The 21,404-nt window shown below is 39.4% G+C and overlaps 1 protein-coding gene across 1 annotated transcript in view; it reads right to left on the bottom strand.

Moving 5' to 3' along the window:
- rgs3a (regulator of G protein signaling 3a) overlaps positions 1-8,540 on the bottom strand; it is a 95,646-nt gene extending 87,106 nt beyond the window's left edge. Inside the window, exon 1 of the mRNA XM_074690207.1 lies at positions 8,393-8,540. Within this exon, the coding sequence (XP_074546308.1) occupies positions 8,393-8,485 (93 nt within the window). The 5' untranslated portion in view covers positions 8,486-8,540. The remainder of the gene's footprint in view (positions 1-8,392) is intronic.
- Between the last annotated feature and the right edge of the window lie 12,864 nt (positions 8,541-21,404).

The raw sequence follows: 21,404 nt of genomic DNA on the forward strand, positions 1-21,404 counted from the left end.
CAGGGACCTTTGAATACAAAAACAAAACACTTTCTCAAAAGTAAACACAAATCCTTCTTCTGCTACTGGGTGAAAATGTCATGAAGTGGCTTGATGGGAAGTTGCTTTCACTTTTTGTGAACGTGCGTACATTTGAGACTGTGGTGGGCTCTATTTATAGCAACACTACAGTCCCCCACTTTGGGCTGAAATACTCCCAACTTGAATAGAACCAGTGGTGGGGAAACTTTGTGCAGGGGTCACTGGTTCTCAGGCGATGAAGTGGACTTTGACGCTTCTGGGAATTTTTACAGTTACCAACAGGTCAAAGCTGACCACGACCCCACACAAATGAAAATATGCATCACAAGGGATTCTATTCAGAGATAAAGAGAAATGTCTGATCTGAAGAAATACCTCACACTAAGAATGGATGTGCAGAAAATTCAACACAGACAATCACAAAACCAGGCAGAAACACACTGGTTATCTCTATTGTTCTGTCTATTATCCTTACATTGCTTTGTTTATGGCCACACAATTATCGATACTTCCTGTTATCGACTGGCCTTTTGTCATCAATCTAGGAAGTTACTTCCCTGGTCCGCCTTGGACCAGTACCTGATACTAGTCTTAGAACAGTGCATCTCTGTTGTTATTTATGTATCAGATGTTGTTCCTAATATTCAGTGCTGCCATCCACCACTAGCAGAGGCTGTAGCTCCAGCTAAAGGACCCTCCTTTTATGGTTTGATGCTTCACAACCCGGATGTAAACAAGCACAGATGACAGACAGTGCAGTGAAGCTTGGCAGCGTTTTATTTTGTTTTATGAAGTGGAGATAAAGTTGTCAGCTGCCTGTGTTTAGTCTGAGTAGGTTGCATTTTCAGAATCCAACCTAAACATATAGTTTAAAGCAAACAAAGCCCTAGCCAAACCTTTATCACCACAAATATACATCTCTTTGTCAGTGAAACAAAAACAGGGATATGTAATAAATTATAACAAATAAGTGACATTATGGGGGTTTGAGTCAAGCTTGTTTCCTGCTTTGATGAAACTTTTTGACAACTTTTGAAATGAGTTCAAATTTACTCAGAAAATGGGATTCGCTAGCTTACTAATTGTTATAATTTAATTTTTCTGAAGACGTTAAAGTGACACATCTTCAGCATACACCAAATCAAGACAGAGCTGTGTGCAAAGTTAATTTCTCATGAAATGACATGTAGTCCCATCCTCAGACACATAACCTTCAGTTGTCTGATATTAATGAGTCGTGTTAATGACAGCAGTCATTTGCTTTTAATGCTTATTGGATTTCCACATAACTGATGTGATGCACTCATTTCAGATTGGGATCGTCTGTTACACTGTCTGCCAGATCCATCAGCCTGAGTTTGTTAATAATTGTTTTGGATGATACATTCAGTGAAATGACTGCAAAGGTTCAGGTTTTCCAAAACAAAGTTCTTTTCAGGTAACTCCACACAGCCCAACCTTTGAGAAAGCAAATATGGAGATGAGCAGCTCAGGGACCTGCATCAAAATGAATGACGTATACAAACTACACGGTCTTACTGTAGTCATATATTTATAATGTTAATGAAAACAGAAAAGCATTCAGCTGGGTGCTCTGCTCAGTGAGTCATCGTGGGGCTCAAGTCTCAGAGCTGCATGATTGCTTACATCCTAATCTGTCAAAGAGAGGAAGAGCCAGTGTTTACAGAAGCTGGGTGTGTAAATACGAGGCTGTGCATACCACACTGTAAACCACTCAGCAGCGTCGTGCACATAAAGGGGGAAACGAAAGATGATGAGAGATGTTGAATGGAATGGAGGCCGCTCTTATTATTAGCACAGAAGAGCATTTTCGTTTCACATTTTTAAAGTGAACTATACTCTGCTGGGAGACCGCTAAAGCTGACCGTTTTACAACTGGACATTTTTGTGCCTCACTGTTTAACTGAGACACATTACAGACATCATAGTATTACATCAGAATAAATGATCAGTCATGCCAGCAAATGAGTAAACCGTTGACAGCCGGTCACAGACCACATGTTTTAGCAGGAGATGTGTGGAGCCAGCTGGAGCTTCCCCTGAATGTTGGCGCTGCACGCGTTTAGACAGAACAGCTGTCCTCCTGTTTGAGAGCTGCTTTACTTTAGGATGCATGCAGCATTGAGAAAAACTCTTAGCTGTATATGGCCGTCTTTTTGAATACATAGCATCACATTTGTGTTGGGATGAGTCCAATTTGGACTGTTTTGAGTCTGGAGGGGATTCAGTGGAATCTCCCTGCCTCCGCAGAAGCCTGTCATTAGGGATTTTCATGTTAGCGTAATTGGGCCTCTTGTCCTTAAAAGCTTCCGGTCAGCAGCCCAGACTGCAGCAGTTAAAACAATAAGCCGCTCTTACTCCAAAACAAACTGTAGTTTAAGCAGCAGAATCAAGTCATTACCCAAAACACAGTATGAGCAAGAGAAGCTAATAGTTCCCTTACTCTGGCTCCAACTTTTCATCACCCCTGTTTGTAATCCACCCATCCAGGAGATAAACGTGTGTGCTAATGAAACAAAATTCAATGAATGGCTACTGGCTTGCTGTAGAGTAGCTAAAAATACAGGCAGCATTTCCCCTTAATCAGATTGATTAAAGTGCTCACTGGTTGAAGCCCTCCCCCTGAGCCATCTGGCAGATGAGTTTTCACTGTGTCACTGTGCTGTTGTCAACACAGATCACCTTTTTTTTTACTACAGGTTGGAACAGCGATAAACTCAAGGGTAGATTTTTCCACATTTTCTAATATTAACGCAAAGATATGGAGTAGCTATTTAGCTTGGCCCGGAGTAAAGACAGTGTAAGACTAGAAACATTTATCTTTTTTTTTCTGAAATACAACACTTGATTTTACCCATTCTGACAACACAGACTCGCTAAGTCACTGCTCCCGCCCAGGAAATATCACAGACTCTCATAAACATAGCTTGTCACTTTCATTATGTGTGTTAAGCAAACAAAATGTGACATGTGAATTAACAAGTCTCAGTGGTGCTGAAAGGGCTTTTTCTTTGGACAGAGTATTCCTGCATTTTCACGGGTAGCCAGTTTTGCCTCAGCAGTGCTATCACACGCCACATGTAAGACAGCTGTGTATCATTTCTGAAGTGAGCGCCCAGTTGTAAATCTGACCCCTACATGCTGTTATATATCATTTACTGCTCTCTCTTTCAAGTTTCCAATCAATCCACTGCATCCTCTGAAAGCATAAAGGCCTTTAAAGACCAAGAAAACAATCTTTGAACACACAAAAAAATCATGTCTTTCTGCTAAGCCGAACTGTTCACTGCGCTAAGCTGCCTGCTTTTGTTTCTTTCTTACCAAACTGAGCACTTTAAAACATTACTGAAAACCCATCTCTATTCTTTGGTGTTCAATCCCAAGTAAATGAGTAATCTTGTTTTTTTAATCTCTTTTTATCTTTTTATCTTTGTATCTTTTATCCCTTACATTTTATTCCCTTTCCTATTTTTTACTCTACTTTGTTTTTATCCTTAGCTTATTTTATTTCTGTTTTTTATGCATATTTAATGTTTGGCTCCTTAATATAAAGTGTATCAGAGATTGTTTTGTACCCCTGTAAAGCACTTTGGTCAACCAAGGTTGTTTTTAAACGTGCTCTATAAATAAACTTTGACTTGACTTGACCATACCAAACAGGCACAATAGTGAGAGTATAATAACACACACTGAAATTTGATAGAAAATACAAAATATCCCATTTCAAATATTTAATTGGAAAAAGTTTGGGTTAGGTCTCCCCAGCTCAGGCTTTGATATTCCACGTAGGCACGTGAAATGGAGAGGAGCTACCTGCACGGAGCCATACCACTAAATTTATCTTCCAAGCAATTGATTCTTTTGACAAGAATGGTCCTAAAGATTGGTGATAAAGCTAATGATGTCAACAGATGAAACTACTTTAAATCTATTCTTAACAGGAACCAGTTATTGACACCCATCCCTACTGATTTATCAACAACCCCCCTTACACAGAGATGAGGAATACCAGCTATAGCACCACCATTGGCTACAAATCCAGCCTGCCAAAATGGAACCAACATCTTCCAAACCCACATTTTTTCAGTCTAATTTTAAGCTTTTGCAGTATTTTTTTTCTTTTTTGGGCTGAATTTTTGTCTGGGGTTTATGCATGGAAGCATTTGGGTGACTGCATAGACTATTCAGATTTAAAACAGATATGACTCAAAAAACAGAGTTAAACAATAAGAAAAACAGAGTAGAGAGACTGATCTTTTCACTTTACTGTGCATACTTATTCAAAACATAATGATTTCAGAGTCTTGATATGAGAGCATGTGTAGTTTAGTTTTGCGGCATCATGTGCATGATAATAATAGTAACACTGAAGCATATGTCTAGCAATGCTGTAAATCTCTCAAAGTGCTTTTTCAGATACTTGCTGGAAAAGAGATACAGTCACAGGAATGATGAACAGCATTAAGAGCCCTTTATGTCAGGTATTGTTAGTCTTCATTGTTCCACTTTTCCATACAGAGAATCCCTGCAATGAGACACAGAGCCTTCTCATACACGGAGAATGACAATGTATATACATCAAGCTAATTGAAAATAAAACTCAAGGTCTATCACTCTGCTATAATGTCAGAGGCTGACTTCATAGGGAGCACACGGTGAGCAGTAACCCCTGGCCTGTAACCTTTAGACTAACATGTCATCATGCTGGTGTTTGCTAAAAGGTTTCACTTGTAGGCACTAGGCTTGTTTTGAGGTTGATTAATGAGCTCATAGCTTCTTTTAAGTGGAGGGTAAGGAAAAGGAAATTAAGCCCACGCATGGACTCCAATGGCAACTTAAGTCTTTTTCATAAGGTCTTTATTTCCTTGGGTAGAGTTACAGTATATTTGGACCACTGGTGTAGATCCCAAGTAATTTGCTGTAGCCTTCCATGATAGTAAACAAATGTAAGGAATCAACATTCATTAGGTAGACTACTTAAACATTTGTGTAATAATTCATGGTTCCCAGAGGATGAAGCCGAAAGATTTTGTTAGTGGGCCTAACACTGTAAAAACTGAGATAAAGCACATTTTATGTGTTAATTTTAGGGGGAAAAACTGTGTAATTGAACTTAACATGAGCCTTATTCAAGATATTAAAAGACAGAAATGATACATGAGTTGCTTGTAAAGTGTATGAACATCTGCCAGTGGGGTAGGAAAAATTTCAGTTCAGTGTCTTGAGTTAAGACATAATTAAGAAATGAAACAAATTAATTTCTTTTACCCAATTCTCTGATTTTGTTTGCTGGGAAAACCTCATGAACTGATTTTATTTCGTTACACACGAGTATTATACCATTTCATCAGATAAGGAGACTTCATCTGGACTACATCAGAGGGTCCATTTAGGTCAGGATGATGTAATGCCCTGTAGCCTCCCTGCATGACTGTCTTATGACTGGACTAAATGAGGGCAAAGAATTCAACTCCTTGACCTGAGAGTCTATACAATCAAGGGCCAACTGGTCTGTCATCTTCATACACACAAACTTGGTTCATATTAGGTTAAAGTTGAACTAGTCCCTGAAGTGCTGCCTCCCATGGCTTCTGATTTAATTGGTGGGAATTCACAAGTAGTCTCTGGTAGAGCAAGTTACCACACAAATTCAAACATATGTCTTATGTTCCATAAACGCGGACAGCACAAAATCTGATTTTTTTATCGGCTTGGGGGCTTTTCCCAGAGTCATTCATTTATTTCTGGTTTGTTTCTCTATTTTCCAGCTCTGTAGTTTGCTTCCACAAAGCTGCCATGGAAAGGGCATACAAAGTGGAGATCCTGGCCAGATGCCTTTCGTGTAGCCACTGGGGAGGATGATAAGCACATGACAGGGCGGGCAGGAAGTTTTCTGAAGTCGTGTACTGTTTTACACAGGAAAGTTTTTTCATGACGTGTTTGGCTTTTCTTAGCAACAGTCGCTTCAGGTGGTTTGTAATATCACAACAGAACTGGGTCAGTGAGTTCATGCAGCAATTGGCTTTTTTTGCCTTTTTGTGGTGGTACCAACTGAATCGAGGCGCTCAGGTGCAACATTCAGATTCAACAAGGTGCCAGATTCAGTGCATATTGACATGATAGCATCACACAGTTGCTGCAGATTTGTCGGCTGAACATATACGTCAAAAATCTCCCGTTCCACCACATCCCAAAGGAGCTTTATGGGATTGAACTCTGGTGACTGAGGAGGCCACTGGAGTACAGTGAACTCATTGTCATGTTCAAGAAACCAGTCTGAGATGATTTGTGACATGGAGTGGTATCCTGCGGGACGTATCCATCAGAAGGTGGGTACACTGTGGTCATAAAGGGATGGACATGATCAGCAACAATACTCAGGCAGGCTGAGGGAGTTTAAACCAAAGTGACCCAAGAAAATATTCCCCACACCAGCAGCAGCCTGTACCACTGATACAAGGCAGGATGGATCAGTGCTTTCATGTTTTTAAGACCAAATCCTGAGCCTACAATCCAAATGTGGCAGCAGAAATCAAGACTCATCAGACCAGGCAACATTTTTTTCAATCTTCTATTGTCCAGTTTTGGTGACTGCAACGCCAGTTTCCTGCTTTAGCTGCGTCCAGAGATTGCTTTTGTATACTTTGGTCGCAACAAGTGTTTATTTGAGTTCCTGTTACCTTTCCATCAGCTCTTTCTATCAGCAATCCATTCTCTTCCGACCTCTGGCATCAACAAGGAACCAAAGAACTGCACTCAGGGGATATTTTCTCTTTTTGGGACTATCTCTGTAAATTCTAGAGATGGTTGTGCATAAAAATCCCAATGGTTCAGCAGTTACTGAAACGCTCTGACCAACAACCATACCACATTGACAATCACTTGAATCATCTTTCTTCTCTATTGTGATACTTGTCATGTCTACATGTATGGAGATGCAGTCATGTGATTGGCTGATTAGATATTTGCATTAACAAGCAGCTAACCAGGTGTTCCTAATTAAGGGGTGGTTGAGTTTCTGTGCCAACAGAGGCAAAAGATAAATTATTAACTCGGAATTACTTCCCATAAAAGTCAGTGATCAATTTGGTCGCTGATTACCATTAACTATCACAATTTATACATCAGGGAGACAAACTGTGGCTCAGTAAAGCTCAGGAGAACATTTTAATCACTGAGATCAATGCTGCTGGATAAGTTGGTGGTGGTCGTAGATCTAAATGCAATCATATCCTGAAGATGGAAGTCTTTAAGTGATTACATTTAGATGTATCGCCATTGTCAGTGCACTCCTGCCAATCCGTGCCCGCAAATTAAATCAGAGCAAAAGTGAAGTTCACTTAAAGTTCTGGCTGAACTGGAATGAAGAGGGTACATTTCAGTTCAATCACACCCCTGAGACACTGATCCTGCTCTGACCATGTTATGAATGGCTTCCATAAAGTAGGTATTGTGCTGACAAGAGCCCCAAGCTGCCCATCATTCACACCCAGTCTGTGGACTGCAAGTCACAGCATGCTTGCTAGGTTGGTCAATGAAGCGCCTAAAGAAAAGGAATAAAGCACACTAGCAGAGATGCACAAAAAGCATACTGTTCTCTATTTGTGTGCACAAACAGGGACTTAAATGTCTACAATGAATATGTTATGAAGATGAGTTTTCTTGTCATGGGAAAGGTGCCCCAACACGTTGTAATCACATCAAAATGGTACCATTATTGAGCGTGTCCACAAACGTCACAAAAGCGTCACCCTCTGCGTACAACACAGAGGACAATCAGACATTTAGAGACCTCCTTGCAAGAGAAAGAGATATTTGTGTGCACAACACTCTTCTTTGTATGCCCGATCACAGAGCTCCCTTGCTGTTTGGCAAGCCGCCACACTGTGATTTCACCTAATTTGCCTGTGCCTTGCTGCATATCTCTTCTCATCTTAATCGACATCAATCAACTTTGTCTAAGAGGCTCCAAGTACACAAGGATATTCAAAAAGAAAGCCCTGTTTCACTGATATAACAGATGCAACAGCTGTTTACATAACCTCAGCGTCACATTGATCTGAAAGTCACAAAGCTGTTCTTTTTAAACCAGATCACAACTCACTGTTGGCTCAACACTTAGGAAACTTGATAAGCTAAATTTGTCTCATTCAAGTTAACAGTTATATCCATCACTAACTAAAGTCTGACAACAAGGAGGCAATTTACAAAAATGATGCCGTCTTCTTTCAGAACTTCCTCTTATACCATGTTTTTTACTTAAAACAATGTGGTAAGATCAGGAACAATGAATCTTTGTCTCAAAAGCTTCAAAAACACTTGAGGCAGGACTAACATTAGTACAGCTTACATCTCCAGAGTCAGATAGCAGGTGCCGCTGAAGAGAGCTCGTCTCCCTGCCGAACCGTTTCTTAGGTCCGACCCGATCCGACAAGTTCCCCATGATGACTCTGATGACCCTGATGCACTCGACCGATCGATAACCTGACACAGCGTCTCTCCTTACCGTCTATGTTTTGACCATTTACAGAAAAATCTCTCTCTCATCCTGCGTCGCTGACACACTTACACACAAACACACGCTTGTGTGCGCGCACTCGACACACACTTGACTTTCCTGAGACACAATTTCTCCAACCCTCCTTCATTTCACCCTATACACATGCGTACTTTATCTAAATCTGGGTTAGATCAGTTCTGTTTTGAGCAAGAGCTATTATAAGATGACCTCCAGTGATGGAGAGGAAGGGCAGGAGGAGACAAAAGGAGGCGAGCGGACCGTGACAGTATGTGATGGAGAAGAAGATTGGCATTGTAGTGTTGTTGGAAACGACAGATAATTATGTTTTTCTACGGTCTGCAAAATGATAGTGCAATTTATCTCAATCTGTGCTGTGATCTTTTAAGCATAACAAGGAAATTCAAGGTGCACAGAGATAACTTAGTAATTGCAGTAAATCAAGAATAAATCAAAATTAATGCGACATGATTGTCATGTTTAAATTATTCTTTATAAAGTCTAATTTAAGATTTAATCTTTCCTCTTTCTTTTTTGTCTATTTACAGCCTATTTACAAATAAATAAAAGGTGGCTAAGATTATGCTGTAGTGATATGCAGATGACACTTCAATCTCTGTGTGGTCCCCTGAGAATAACACTTCTGGTTTTGAATTGTATGGATTTCCACTGGGGTGGGTAGTATTCTTGTTATAAAAGAAAAACATTTTGTGTTTGAAATTGTACTTGCAGGTTGTTCAGATTTTTTTATTTTTATGTGATGAACTTTAATGTGGTAAGTTAGGGCCTGTTTCCACAAAATGCTGTTTTTGTGCTGGTAGCATCAATTTTTGATACCATATCAAAGCTGTTCAGCTTTTTCAGCTCAGCATACTAAACCCTTTAGAGTTTTTGTCTTAAAACTGTTATATGCATTCCAAGGGCATCTCCATTGATAACACCAAAAAAGGTTGATTTGGTTCAAACGCTGAATAACAGTTCTTAAAGCTACAAAAGTGTTTTTTTTGTTTGTTTGTTTGTTTTTTTACCATTGATAGGTCAAAAAATGTCATACATAAAATTACATACATGATTACATACATCAGTGAATCAGACAAAAGCCTGGAAAACAAAAAGTAGACACAGAAAATAATTTAAGAAAGAAAGAGAATAGTTAACCCAGATGAGGGGCCAACATGGAGTCACACATCTGGGATGCTGTCATAAGACCTTCGAACAACAGGGGGCATGGTTGTCCTGCAGCTTAAGGTAGGATGACCTTACCTCTATAAATCAGCTGACAGATGAATCACAACATCATGTGACTCTTCTGAAGATGACGCAGGAAGTTTGTAGTCCAAACGACATGGTGACAAAGAAATCACACTGGTCTTGTAAGAGCTGTCTTATTGTATCAGCGAGTAGCTGTTCAGCTTGTAGAACACTGACTTCTCACTCAACAACCAATTAAACTCAAGTGGGACCGGGCTGTCCATATCAGTTTTGTCAACTGCAATGGTAGATGAAAAACTAAATTTGAATTTTTAAGGTTATAATTAAAAGACAGAAAGAGAAAGAGGTGATGTACCAACAGTTTATCTGTAAGTTGTAATAAGGCAAAGGAAGTGTAGCCATTCAAATAAAGAGTGGTTAACAACTTCTGTGTAGTAAAACTAAAAACACACAGTTAACAACAAGAAGCCAAAATATGTCATGCTAAATATATCTCCTCTTCTCTGTTTGAGTCCATGCATGTCTATGACCTTTGCACAGACAGACCAGAAAGAGCAATTCAATTAGAGTCCATGACATAACGCCCAGCTCTACTTGGGTCAACACAAACAAACAAGCACAAAAACACAGCAGCATGAGCCGGGGTTAAACCCTTCAAAAGTGTCTCCGTATTCACTCCATCAAGGAGCCCAGTGGATGTTTTCCACCCTAACCCTCTCCTGTCTTCTTTGAAGTGGTTTCCTCTTTTACTTCCCTTTATCCTTCAGTGTTTTTACCTATCACATGATCTGTTGCAGAGAACAACCACCCAGAACAGACTTTTAACTTAAAGTTGAATGAGCTTTACATTAGCTAAATTAAAGCTTAGTTTGGTAGCCTTGATGAAAGAGAACAGGAAGTAAAGAGACATCTTCACTGGTGCATTTGTGGGATCAGCAGCAAAGCTGAGTTGGGTTGCGCTTGTAAAAAAAAATTGCCAAATCTTCTCCGCCAATGCCGAACAATGCCAAACTTTGTTGTAAAATAGATAATCTACCAGTCACAAATTGCCTTACTTTTTAGTTCTACTGCAAGACTTCAGCTTTCTGTGTTTCTCATACATTGCTCAGACCTTCAAAAGTATATTTTCAAATTTGCATTCATCTCATCAGATTGACAACCAAGGCCTATAAACTCAATGGGCCTTCCTTTAGTTCTCTTAGGAACTGTTCCAAAATGAATACTGTCCTCGTTGAAATTAAATTTTGAGTGACCAGCTGATCTAAAGGTAAGAACACACCACGAAAACAGTCTAAACTGAGTGCAATTATTCACCATAGCTCACGTGAAATCACAGTCTGTAGGTAAACAATCTCAATTTAGCTTCCTGTGTGACTAGCATTAGCAGAGCTAGCACCCTCATCCTCAGTTCAATTCAGCTTTTAGATTAATGTTCTCATGCCTGTGCTGGTTACACATTACTTCTGGGGTGTGTACATACTGGATCTCTCCATCTGCTAGATCAAAATACTGCCAAACCATACTGAGAAGCCCAATCTGTCATCTGTGCTTGTTTACTTCTGGGTAGTAGAGCATTAACTAGAGATACAAGTCTGGCTAGTGGTGAGTAAGATGCCATATGACCTTTATTTTTGGAGTGGAATTGTAAAAACATGTATCAACCTTGTATTGCCCAATGTATCGTATTTGATACACAAGTTTCACAGACTCTATCTAATCAACACGATTAATAGTTTTTTTTTTAAACTTGATGAAAAAAATCAATAAATAAAGGTATTCTTCTCCCTTGAGGATTATCGTATCACTTCAGGCAGCTGAAGTTGTATTTTGGCCATTTTTAAAAAGGCTGCTCCCATGAAATCATCCACACACTTTTCTCAAGGAAAATCATAGCTTATTTTCAAGAAATTGCAGTAAGAGTAAGTATTTTCTGCATTAAAATACAGTACATTTACTAAAAACTTTAATTAAAATGTCACCAAAACTGCCAAATTTATCAAATGTAATAATTTTTTAATATAATAAAAAATAATGCAGTAATATTTTTTGTGGGTTTTGTTAAAAGGTCTAATAAACATTTTGCATCAGCTATTGTTTGATGGGTCCGGCTTTTGAGTGATCGTAATGTATAACCAAAAAGTAACTCTGATGCTGAGAGAGATGATGTAAAATTCAACAGTTAACTAAACACACACATTTCCGGTCATGAGCAGCGTCTGACTCTCCTGGTTGTCAGAGACACAGCTCTGATTTTGTGCATCAATTGTGTGACACACATCTCATGATGAAGCAAACTTCTTTGTATTGTTGAATTAACATTATCTGGGATTCTTTTCTGTATTATCATTGATCTCAGTTACTGATAGATGCTATGTCACTGCAATTGGTCAGGTCTTGGTGCAAATCACCTTATGTTATGGCGAGCTGTAGTTATTTGAACAGGAACTGTGGTATTGGGGGAAATTTATAACACATATGGCTCATAAAGATATATTCTTTTAATTACTCATCTATATTCTACTCAAGCGCTTTGAAGGAACCGCTTCTGTCATCAGTGTTTTGACAGGTTTTAATAACCTAAGTTTTCTGTAATGTAAAGGAGGAGACCGCTACAGATAAAGATGATTCATTGTCTGCTATTAACTTCAGGAAACATGGTTAAAGGTCTGAGGTGTCGGGAGAATACTAATGTAACTCATTTGTATGGAGGCTGGGTCTGTTGGACTTGACAGTTCTGAATGGGTTGGGTTGTTTACTGAGGTGTTCTGGCGATGGATATGATGGACACTGTGGGAGCTGGCATGGCTGTCCATCTGTCTTCAGGCTTTGGAGCTTTTGGGGAGTTGAGGCAGCTGATAGTAGATGACTTTGTAGGTAACAGCAGTACACTCATTCTTTTATCTCATTGATTAAAAATCCATAAGTGATTTTGGTTGCCACTGTAGCATAGTTAATGAAAATTCACATTTAATGTTTGAGCTCTTAAAGAGAAAACTTATGATCCACTGTGGGGAAATTTTAAAGTAACGGATCCATATTTGTTATGTGTCTTTAACAGAGCAGGGTAAAAATAAGAGCTATAGTGAGAGTGAAATGCATTCTGAGCTTCACTGTGGCTGCTGTTTACCCCCTGAGGTATGAAATGAACTGCTGACAGGTGTAGCAAATGTAATAGATGACTGCACATTTTCTGTATGTGTGTGTTCGTGTGTGGGCACCTGACAGGGCAGATGGAGAAATGAGACCAGACGAGGGAGAAGCAGAAAGAATGAGCTGAGTGAATCTTTACAGTAAACAAACAGGCTCTCTGAACTGTTTTCCTGTCAGCCCGTCTTCTGTCATCATCACGACGCTGGTTTGGTATTTTGGGGATTATTCGTGCGAGGCTTGTGTGAGCTGACTGTTTTGCCACAGAAGGAGTAGGTCTCTGTGAGCCTCGGGAGTCAAACTGTCAGGAGCCCTTATTGCTGCGAGTGTGATCGGGAAATGTGAGACGTATTTGTTTGGATTTGACGTTTTTTGAGCTGCAAGGCAGAGGACAATCCAGGAAAAGCTACAATAATAGCCACAGTAACAGACAGAAACATGTGTTTAACAAAACTAAACTCACGCAAACTATTCCCCTTTCTCCTCCGCACCCTCTTACGTAAGAGATTCTATTTATATGTAGCCTAATTGGATAGACTGAATAATTTTGGAGACGTTTTCCTTCCTGTTTCCAGCCTGTGGGACAGATATCAGGCCTCCTCTCATTCTGTCTGAAACTTCTGGAAAAAAAGTCCCTCTAAATTATTCATAAGCTGCTAATGAGGTTATGCAGCACATTTCAAAGCAGAAAACTGGTGTGACGTGTGTGAGTGAGTGTGTCTCTGCAAAAGGAGGGGCTGGGTTTAAACGGCTGCTCAGTGAGAAGATTATCCATACGAGCAGACATTCGCAGCCGCGACAAATCGCAGACGAGTCACAGCAGTCTGGACGGAAAATGGGCCCAGTAGCTATAGGGTTGTTTTAACTTTGGTAACACTGAGACAATCGATGCCCAGAGCCAGAGTGTGTTAAAACGTCTAGCTGGATGACACGGTTGCCTTAAGATCAGAAGAAAGATGTCTGATGTGATTTGTTTAGGGAGGGAACTGATAATTTTAGTTTCATAGACTCACATGATATTTGTTTGAGTTGAACGGTGCAATTTGGGGTTGTGGCTTCAACTGTCAAGTATAAATAGGCTTTGTACTGCAGATTTGTCTCATCTCAAGCATGGTGGCTGATCCTTTATTGCAGTGCATTTATTTATTGAAACTTGAAGGTTTCCTGTTGTTCACCTTTTAGTAACAGATTGTAAAAGATACTATAAAATAAGTTAATCTAAAAATCTTTTTTTAAAGGGACTGTGAGGAGTCTGAAAGTGATCTTGAACAGACAAGCAGAAGAAAGCTAAACAGGAGAGTGATACAGCCTGAGCTAAAGGCTAACACAGGGGCTAAACTGTTTGTGATAATGTTCATTCCAACCCACTTGCAGCAGTTATTCTGCAGTGGTCTGTTCAAACTTTAGAGTCTATCAATAAAATGAAGAGTGAGGTTGTGTTAGCTCTGCTTGGTAGATGACTGACAGGACATAGCTAACCAGGATTTACTAACGTTACACATTACAGACATGTATTAGAGCACTGGGTTGCCAGCTGTGCTAAATATAAACAGCTACTAAACAACTTACAAACTGACAGTGTTTACTTGTTGTCACATTAGCCTACAGATATGTTGGAGCGTTGCCATCACTTGCCTCCATATTCTCACTTCTCACAACGTTGTTTCGATCCAATCTCCATTTAATTCCAAAACAAACACACGCCTCACTAAAACTAATTTGTGTGTGTGACTCCGGGCCAGAAGGTGGCAAGGCAGTCCAATTACAACAGATCCTCCTCATAGCATCTTTAACACCACAGACTAATCTAAGTGTGTAGAGGTTTCTGCTGACACTACAACTAGCATTATTGACCCACGCTGAACCAGGCTTAAAGGTCTACTTAAAAATGTCAATCGGATCCAGTACTGAGCTCACTTCACAAACAGGCACTTAAAAAAAAGATAATGCATGGACAGAAAAGTCTAAGCTGGAAAGGTCTTTATTACTAACTGCTGTCTTTTTGTAACCAGAAGCCTTGAAAGATGTTTGTGGTCCCCAGAGGATGTGGCAGTGTTGAGTTTGAGAACATATGAATTCCTTTTTTAATCAGTATCCAGAGTTAAAATGTTAAAGAGGGGTATTGTGATTTGTTTAAAAACGTTTTACTGTTGTTTTGGAACAGTTTTAGTAGCTTTACAAATGTTTTCCACCTCTCTATTCTGACAGAGATATTATCAGATGAACAAAGAAGTTTTAACTAACCATAAATTCATCTACATTCCTGCCATGGTGGAGGACTAGATTACCTCCAACATGACTGGAAATGGCAGTTATAGAAGTGCCTCCTTGTCTTTTAATGTATTTTTATCGAGTCATTTTGGTCAAATTATTTTTTAGAGGCAATCAAATTGTGAAAAAAGTTTTTAAAAAGGGGATATTCTGTTTTCTTTAAGGCTCTGTACTGTCTCTCTGGTAACATAATAGAACCTTTACATGACTGAAAGCTCAAAGAAATCCCTGTTTTTCTCAAGTCATTCTAGAAAAACTTCCGCTCCACATACCCCCTTCCTTCTGATTGGCCAGCCCTCTGGAGGCCTGATGGTAGCAGAGCTATAGGCAGACTGTGATGTTCAAGGCCTGAGCAGTTTACTGACATTCTGGCATATTTCCACAATATAGGAGTATGTAGAGGTTAGAAAACAGTACAGCTTTAGTCTGACTATCCAGCATTGTCAGCCATGCTTAAATTATGGGAAAGCAGAATACCCCCTCTTTAAAAAAGCATAATCATCACTATTCACAGATCTGAAAATGTTGTAGCTGCAAAGATGATGCATTCATTCATTCACAACAAAACTAAGGGTTTAGCAGAGCAGTGTTGAAGGGGCACCTCTGCCCTCAAAAGTTACTGACTGATGTAGGCGGGGCTTAAATTGCACTTTTTGGTTTGCCTGAGGACATTTTCCACATCAGGTTAATTCTGGCCGGAGTCTTCTGTGGTAAGGTCTCCAGGCACAGAAGCTACAAGATAGTAGAAAAGTAATAATATTGTGGCAAAGATCAGTAACCTGACTCCAGTGAGAGCATCTAAGCTGATTGGATGAAAGCCTGTGGGGATTTGTGCAGGATGTGGAGGAAGATAAAGTGAGAATATGGAGGCAAGTGATGATAAAAACTATACAGCAAAATAAAAGTGTAACAAGCCTGCAGCTTGATGCTCTTTCTGCAAATCTGGACATAAAAACATGTAATAAAACAGGCTCGTGGAGCAGCTGAGGAGACAGGGAGAGAACAACCAGCCAACATGACCTGCAAACATGCTCATTAAAGGCAGAAGAGCTGTCAAGACTCAGGAAAATATCCTGACTGCAAACAGCCAAACAAGCTAAAAAGTATCAAATTCTACCACGTCCATCCTACCGAGCATGTGTCAGATCACTATCACATTGTCCTGGTTTTCTCCCTGTTTCCCTGCCATGCTCTCTGTTTCCTCCAACAACGATTGTCTGAGAGCAACTGATACAATTCATTCTCCTCTGTACAAGAACTACCATTACATTGTTAACATGACTGGAAGGATGGACAGTGAATAAGAAAAAAGCCGCCATTCAAAAACTGTCACGAGGGGTATTTACCTGGTTGTGAAACACTGTAATTAAAACTGGTGCCTCTAAATGACCCGGAAGAGAAAAATGTGACCACCTGCTGGCAGATTATTTTCACTAAGTACTTCAAAATGCCTGTCAATCCACTGAGCAAGACATTTGACTCACAAATAGAATAGAATAGAATAGAATAGAAAATACTTTATTTATCCCCGAGGGGAAATTCAGGAGTCACCGCAGCATTTAAGAAAACAAAAGTAAGAAAGAGTATAGAAAGTGCAAAAATGTCCATAAGAAATTAGATGACGACATCCTGTCCACCACTCATCCACCACTCTCCGGCCCAGGAAAAGGAAGGCAATATGAATTTATAACTTTTTTTATGCAGGATTGTATCAACAAAAACCTTTGTATGGTATGTCCATAAGGGGGCACCAAAATTAAAAACAAAAACCAAAGTTCCTCACTTCCAAACAAAAATTTTTGATGCTTTTGTTGTGCGTCCATTCAATTGCCACTCTGTTGTGTTCTGACCGCTCTTATTCATAGACTTCGATAGCTGTGTGTTTAGTTCAGCATGTACACCAGAGTTGCAAGACCAAGAACCAACAATGCTGATAAGCCTTTCCTAAAACATGTTTGGCTGTAACACCTCAAATCTGTTGACTTCTCACCTGGCTTCACTAATTTTGTTGTTGTTTTTTTTTTTTGTTTTCTGTTTTTTTATTATTATTATTATTGTTTTTTGTTTGTTTTAAGTAAAGCTGGTGTCAACAATTTTTTTTCATTTTTTTGAAAGTCATAAGATTATCCTTTATCTTTTTAAAATCAAAGGATTTTTCTTTTTTTGGGGAAGTCAAAGGATTTTTTTTTGAAAGTCAAAGGATTCTTCTTTTGTTTTGTTTTTTTGTTTGTTTTTTGAAAGTTAAAGGATTTTTCCTTCTTTTTTTTTGAAAGTCAAAGAATTTTTTTTTTTTAAGTCGAAGGAATTTTTTTAAGGTTGAAAGTCAAGGGTTTTTCTTTTTTTTTGAAAGTCAAAGGATTTTTCTTTTTTTTTTGTTTGTTTGTTTTTTGAAAGTCAAAGGATTTTTCTTTCTTTTTTTGAAAGTCAAAGGATTTTTCTTTTTTTTTTTTTTTTTGTTTGTTTGTTTGTTTGAAAGCCAAAGGATGTTGTACCGTGGTTTCAGTCCACTCACTGTGCTCTGTGTAAACTAGTGTGCTATAAATCCCGGGTCTAGGAAAAAAAAATACTTGTGTATCTGATCCAAAGGGCTCAGACCTGCAAGAGCTGGGACGCAGCCAGAATGCAGCAGAGCTAAGTTAAGTGTGAATTAACGCACTGATTAGGACTCTAACCCATCAGATCCGGTGCTGTGACGGAGCAGAGATGCATCAGATCCAGTGTGTCTTTTCTGGTTGTCCTCCAGAAGAGGAGGGCATTGAATTCTTACTATTTCCGTAGCCAAACTTGAACCGTCCTAAATGTGATGATATAAGGGAAATTTTTGTCCAAATGTCCAAAGTGACACATTTGAAAGCAACCCTACTGAGATGCATTGAGAATGATCCAAACAAACACACATTGTGTATGTGACAGAGACAAGCCTGAGGAAGCTGCACAGAGAGAAGACACTGTCATTAGAGCTTCCTGCTAATCCTTATGTCTTCTCTGTAATGTGATTTCCACCAGACTCAAAAGGCCCCTCCGGCTCACAGACAAAACAAGCCGTTTACATTTGACTCTCCTTTTAGCTCTTTTTGCTCACAAACACACACAACCACACACACAGTCCTTTGTCTTACCTCAGTCATGTGTATAAGGTAGAATCTCAGCTCTTCAGCATAATCTGTAAAACATTAAAAAAACATTCATTAGAATTCTGTCCTCTCTACCATCTTTCTTTTCTTTTAGCCACTTTCTTCTTGTAAATAAAACATTAGCTCTGATTTCCGATCACAATTTAGTCATTTGTTGATTGAAGGCTTTTACTTAAGCTTAGCTTTACAGGAATCTTCCCATAATGCACTGCAGTATTGCTCTCTGGGACAGGCCTGTGGGACTGCAGCCAGGATAGATGGCTTTTAATCTAGACAGTGGCTACAGACACACAATCACAAACTCAGGAGGAAACCTACACAGTTTATTTTTGTTTTAGTGTTCTTTACAATCTTATTACACTTACGCGCTCACACACCAGCCCACAGTGTGACTGACATGCTGTCATTGTGCCCCAGGGTGAGGCTCCAAGAGATAAAATATGTTCCAGACAGATAACCATCATGTACTGCAACCATCAAGCCCCCTTCTTTCTTACACACGTACAGAAGACTTTCTTACTCTCCACAATAAATGAAACGATAACTCTTTCTACATCCACACCTGTCAAACCTGCATTAATCTATGAATCCCAGAGCGTGTGTGTTTGGGGATTGCTATCTGGGTCCAGTGTGTGGCCAGCCTTATCATGCAGTTGTCTTATGAATCAGGCTTTTCGTGTAGGGGACATTGTGTAGAACACATTTTATACCTTTGAAAAGTGAAACAACTACACATGAAGGAATGGGTACCAAAGTAGGTACTTTTATTGTACTGACTGAACTCCGTCTGTAGTACCGGGTACCAATTCATGTAAAATCAATCCATACCATGTATCAGTAACTAAAAGCGTCCTTGTGACTGTGAGGGAGTGAAGAAGCAGGTGATTTTCCATTCAGACATCAAGTTTATATATTGAGAAATAAATCTGTTGAATTGAAGAAGTTTGAGCTTTTGTTGTTAAATAAATCAATAATTACAATAGTATAAACACACACAGAAGTGAAAATTGGTAAAGTTGAGTACCATTACTGTCTTAAAACTGCCAGGTACTGGGCATCAGTACCCTATTGTTTCAAATGTGAAAGGTACCCATCCCTATACACCAGTACAAAATGCAAAATTTTAATGTGTAAGAAAGTTTGACCAAAATGAAAACAATAGATCTTTAAGTCATTGTTGACACAAGGTGAAAGCTCGAGGTGAAAAAAACAACAACTTAACAGTCAGATAAACTAACAAAATCAACGAAATGTGGAATTAAGTACAATAAAACAGCAAATATAAGTGTGACTATAAGTTGTATGAAACAAAAGAAACATGGCGCTTTAATCTAGCTTACACTGAATATGTGCTGTAACGACCATCAATGCAGCCACAACCCTCAAAACAGTCAATACTAAGCAGAACATCTGTACCGTACCATCAGTATCAGGACACCTGTCACTAACTGCACCACACCAGGTCTGAAAGTTAAGACTAAAAACAGTGCTTCATATCTCTTAGTGACATGAACAAATTTCTCTGCCGGGGAAGAGCTCCAGCAAAAAGCCATGAAGGCAAACTTTCTAGAGATTAATACCAGCTCATTACTGCAAAGTCACGCTTGCCAATCATAACAGAAGGCTGGGATTAGATGGTGCTGTTTGGCCAGGTTTGCCAAGCTGAGAATTTAAAGCAGAGTCTAAATTTCTTTCTCTGGTGAACTTGTTTATTGCTCCCATAAATTTGTCTCTCTTTTTTTAATTACACTGGAAGAAACAGAATAAATCCTGCCTCTGATTTCCGACAGCAGCCTATCACTGCACAGACATTTGAAGTGTCTTTAACCAGTTCTTGTTTCTGTATCTCTCCATCAGGAATTAGATATATACACTGCTGCAGCTCAACCAGACGGGAATGCAAGACACACTGACGCCACCTTGAGGGTGGATTTGAGGTTGTAAGTATTACACAGTGTTTGAGAAAAGCAGGGCTTCATAGGCACTGCTGCTTTTGACCAGTTTCAAAATGAAAGTCTTCATTTTAAAAGGAACAGCAGAGGTCACTGTTGGATATCTTTCTTTACCACAGACTGGCAGATAGCTGTTGTTTGGACTGCAACACAGAACCTGAATCATATTTTCTGATGTCTACTATTTTTTTAAGCTTCAAGCAGTGATTAGTCATAGGTTTGTGAAAATAAAAAAATAGTTCACATTTGAAAAATAAGATCTCAAATGTCTTAAAAGTTGTCTCACATGACAGCAGTGAACTCAAAATGTCAAAGGTGTAGAAAACTTCACATTTGCTTCTTTCCACATTAGAATAACAAAAAAGTGTAAAACGTATAATCTTCGTTGCTGCTGTCAAATCATCTCTACTTGACTGTGAAACACATTTTCATTGTTAATTAAGCAGATGATACCGTCTGGATTGACAGATGTTAATTACATCCCCCTGTGTTTCCCACGCTCCTCGGCCGGGTATCAGGGTGACAGGAACACAGGAAAGCCCCTGTGCTGAACTTGAACTGTGTCATTACACACACACTCGTCAAACACACCCTCACTGAAACAAACACAATCCCCCGGCACCTCTTTCCTGAGTGACGCTACCGAAGCGAAATAACAATGACAGGCAGCAGGGTGGAGGTGTGTGTATCTTTGTGTGTGTGTGCGTGGGTGGGTGTGTGTGTGTCCTCTAATGAAACACAGACTCCACTGAATCCCCACCCTGGTGATCTCCTGATTGTCTGAGTGAAGGGTGGAGGTCAGAAGTGGTTCAGAGGAGATCAGAGATGCTTTATTTGAAATTCAAAGACATTTATCTTTATTTTATATTTTCTGCTCTGTATCTGGCATGTATAACCCGAAACAAGACATTTCTGTTGATTTTCATGGTAACAATCTCACACCTGCCCCTGATAGCGCTGACCAACGGGAACAAATTAGCTGCTGACTTCCTGCACTGATAACCACCAGCTTACAGTCTGGAAACATTTGGTCTCTGCAGATATCATTAGCTGATAGAAAAAAAGTCTTTTAGAGGGGAGGACAGAGCTACATTAAAACAAGGTGTCAATAAAAAATGAAAATAGCCG

This window comes from Halichoeres trimaculatus, unplaced genomic scaffold (assembly GCF_033239565.1).
Source record: "Halichoeres trimaculatus isolate MK-OKI-2021-1 unplaced genomic scaffold, fHalTri1.1 fHalTri1_scaffold_16, whole genome shotgun sequence".
NCBI lineage: Eukaryota > Metazoa > Chordata > Actinopteri > Labriformes > Labridae > Halichoeres > Halichoeres trimaculatus.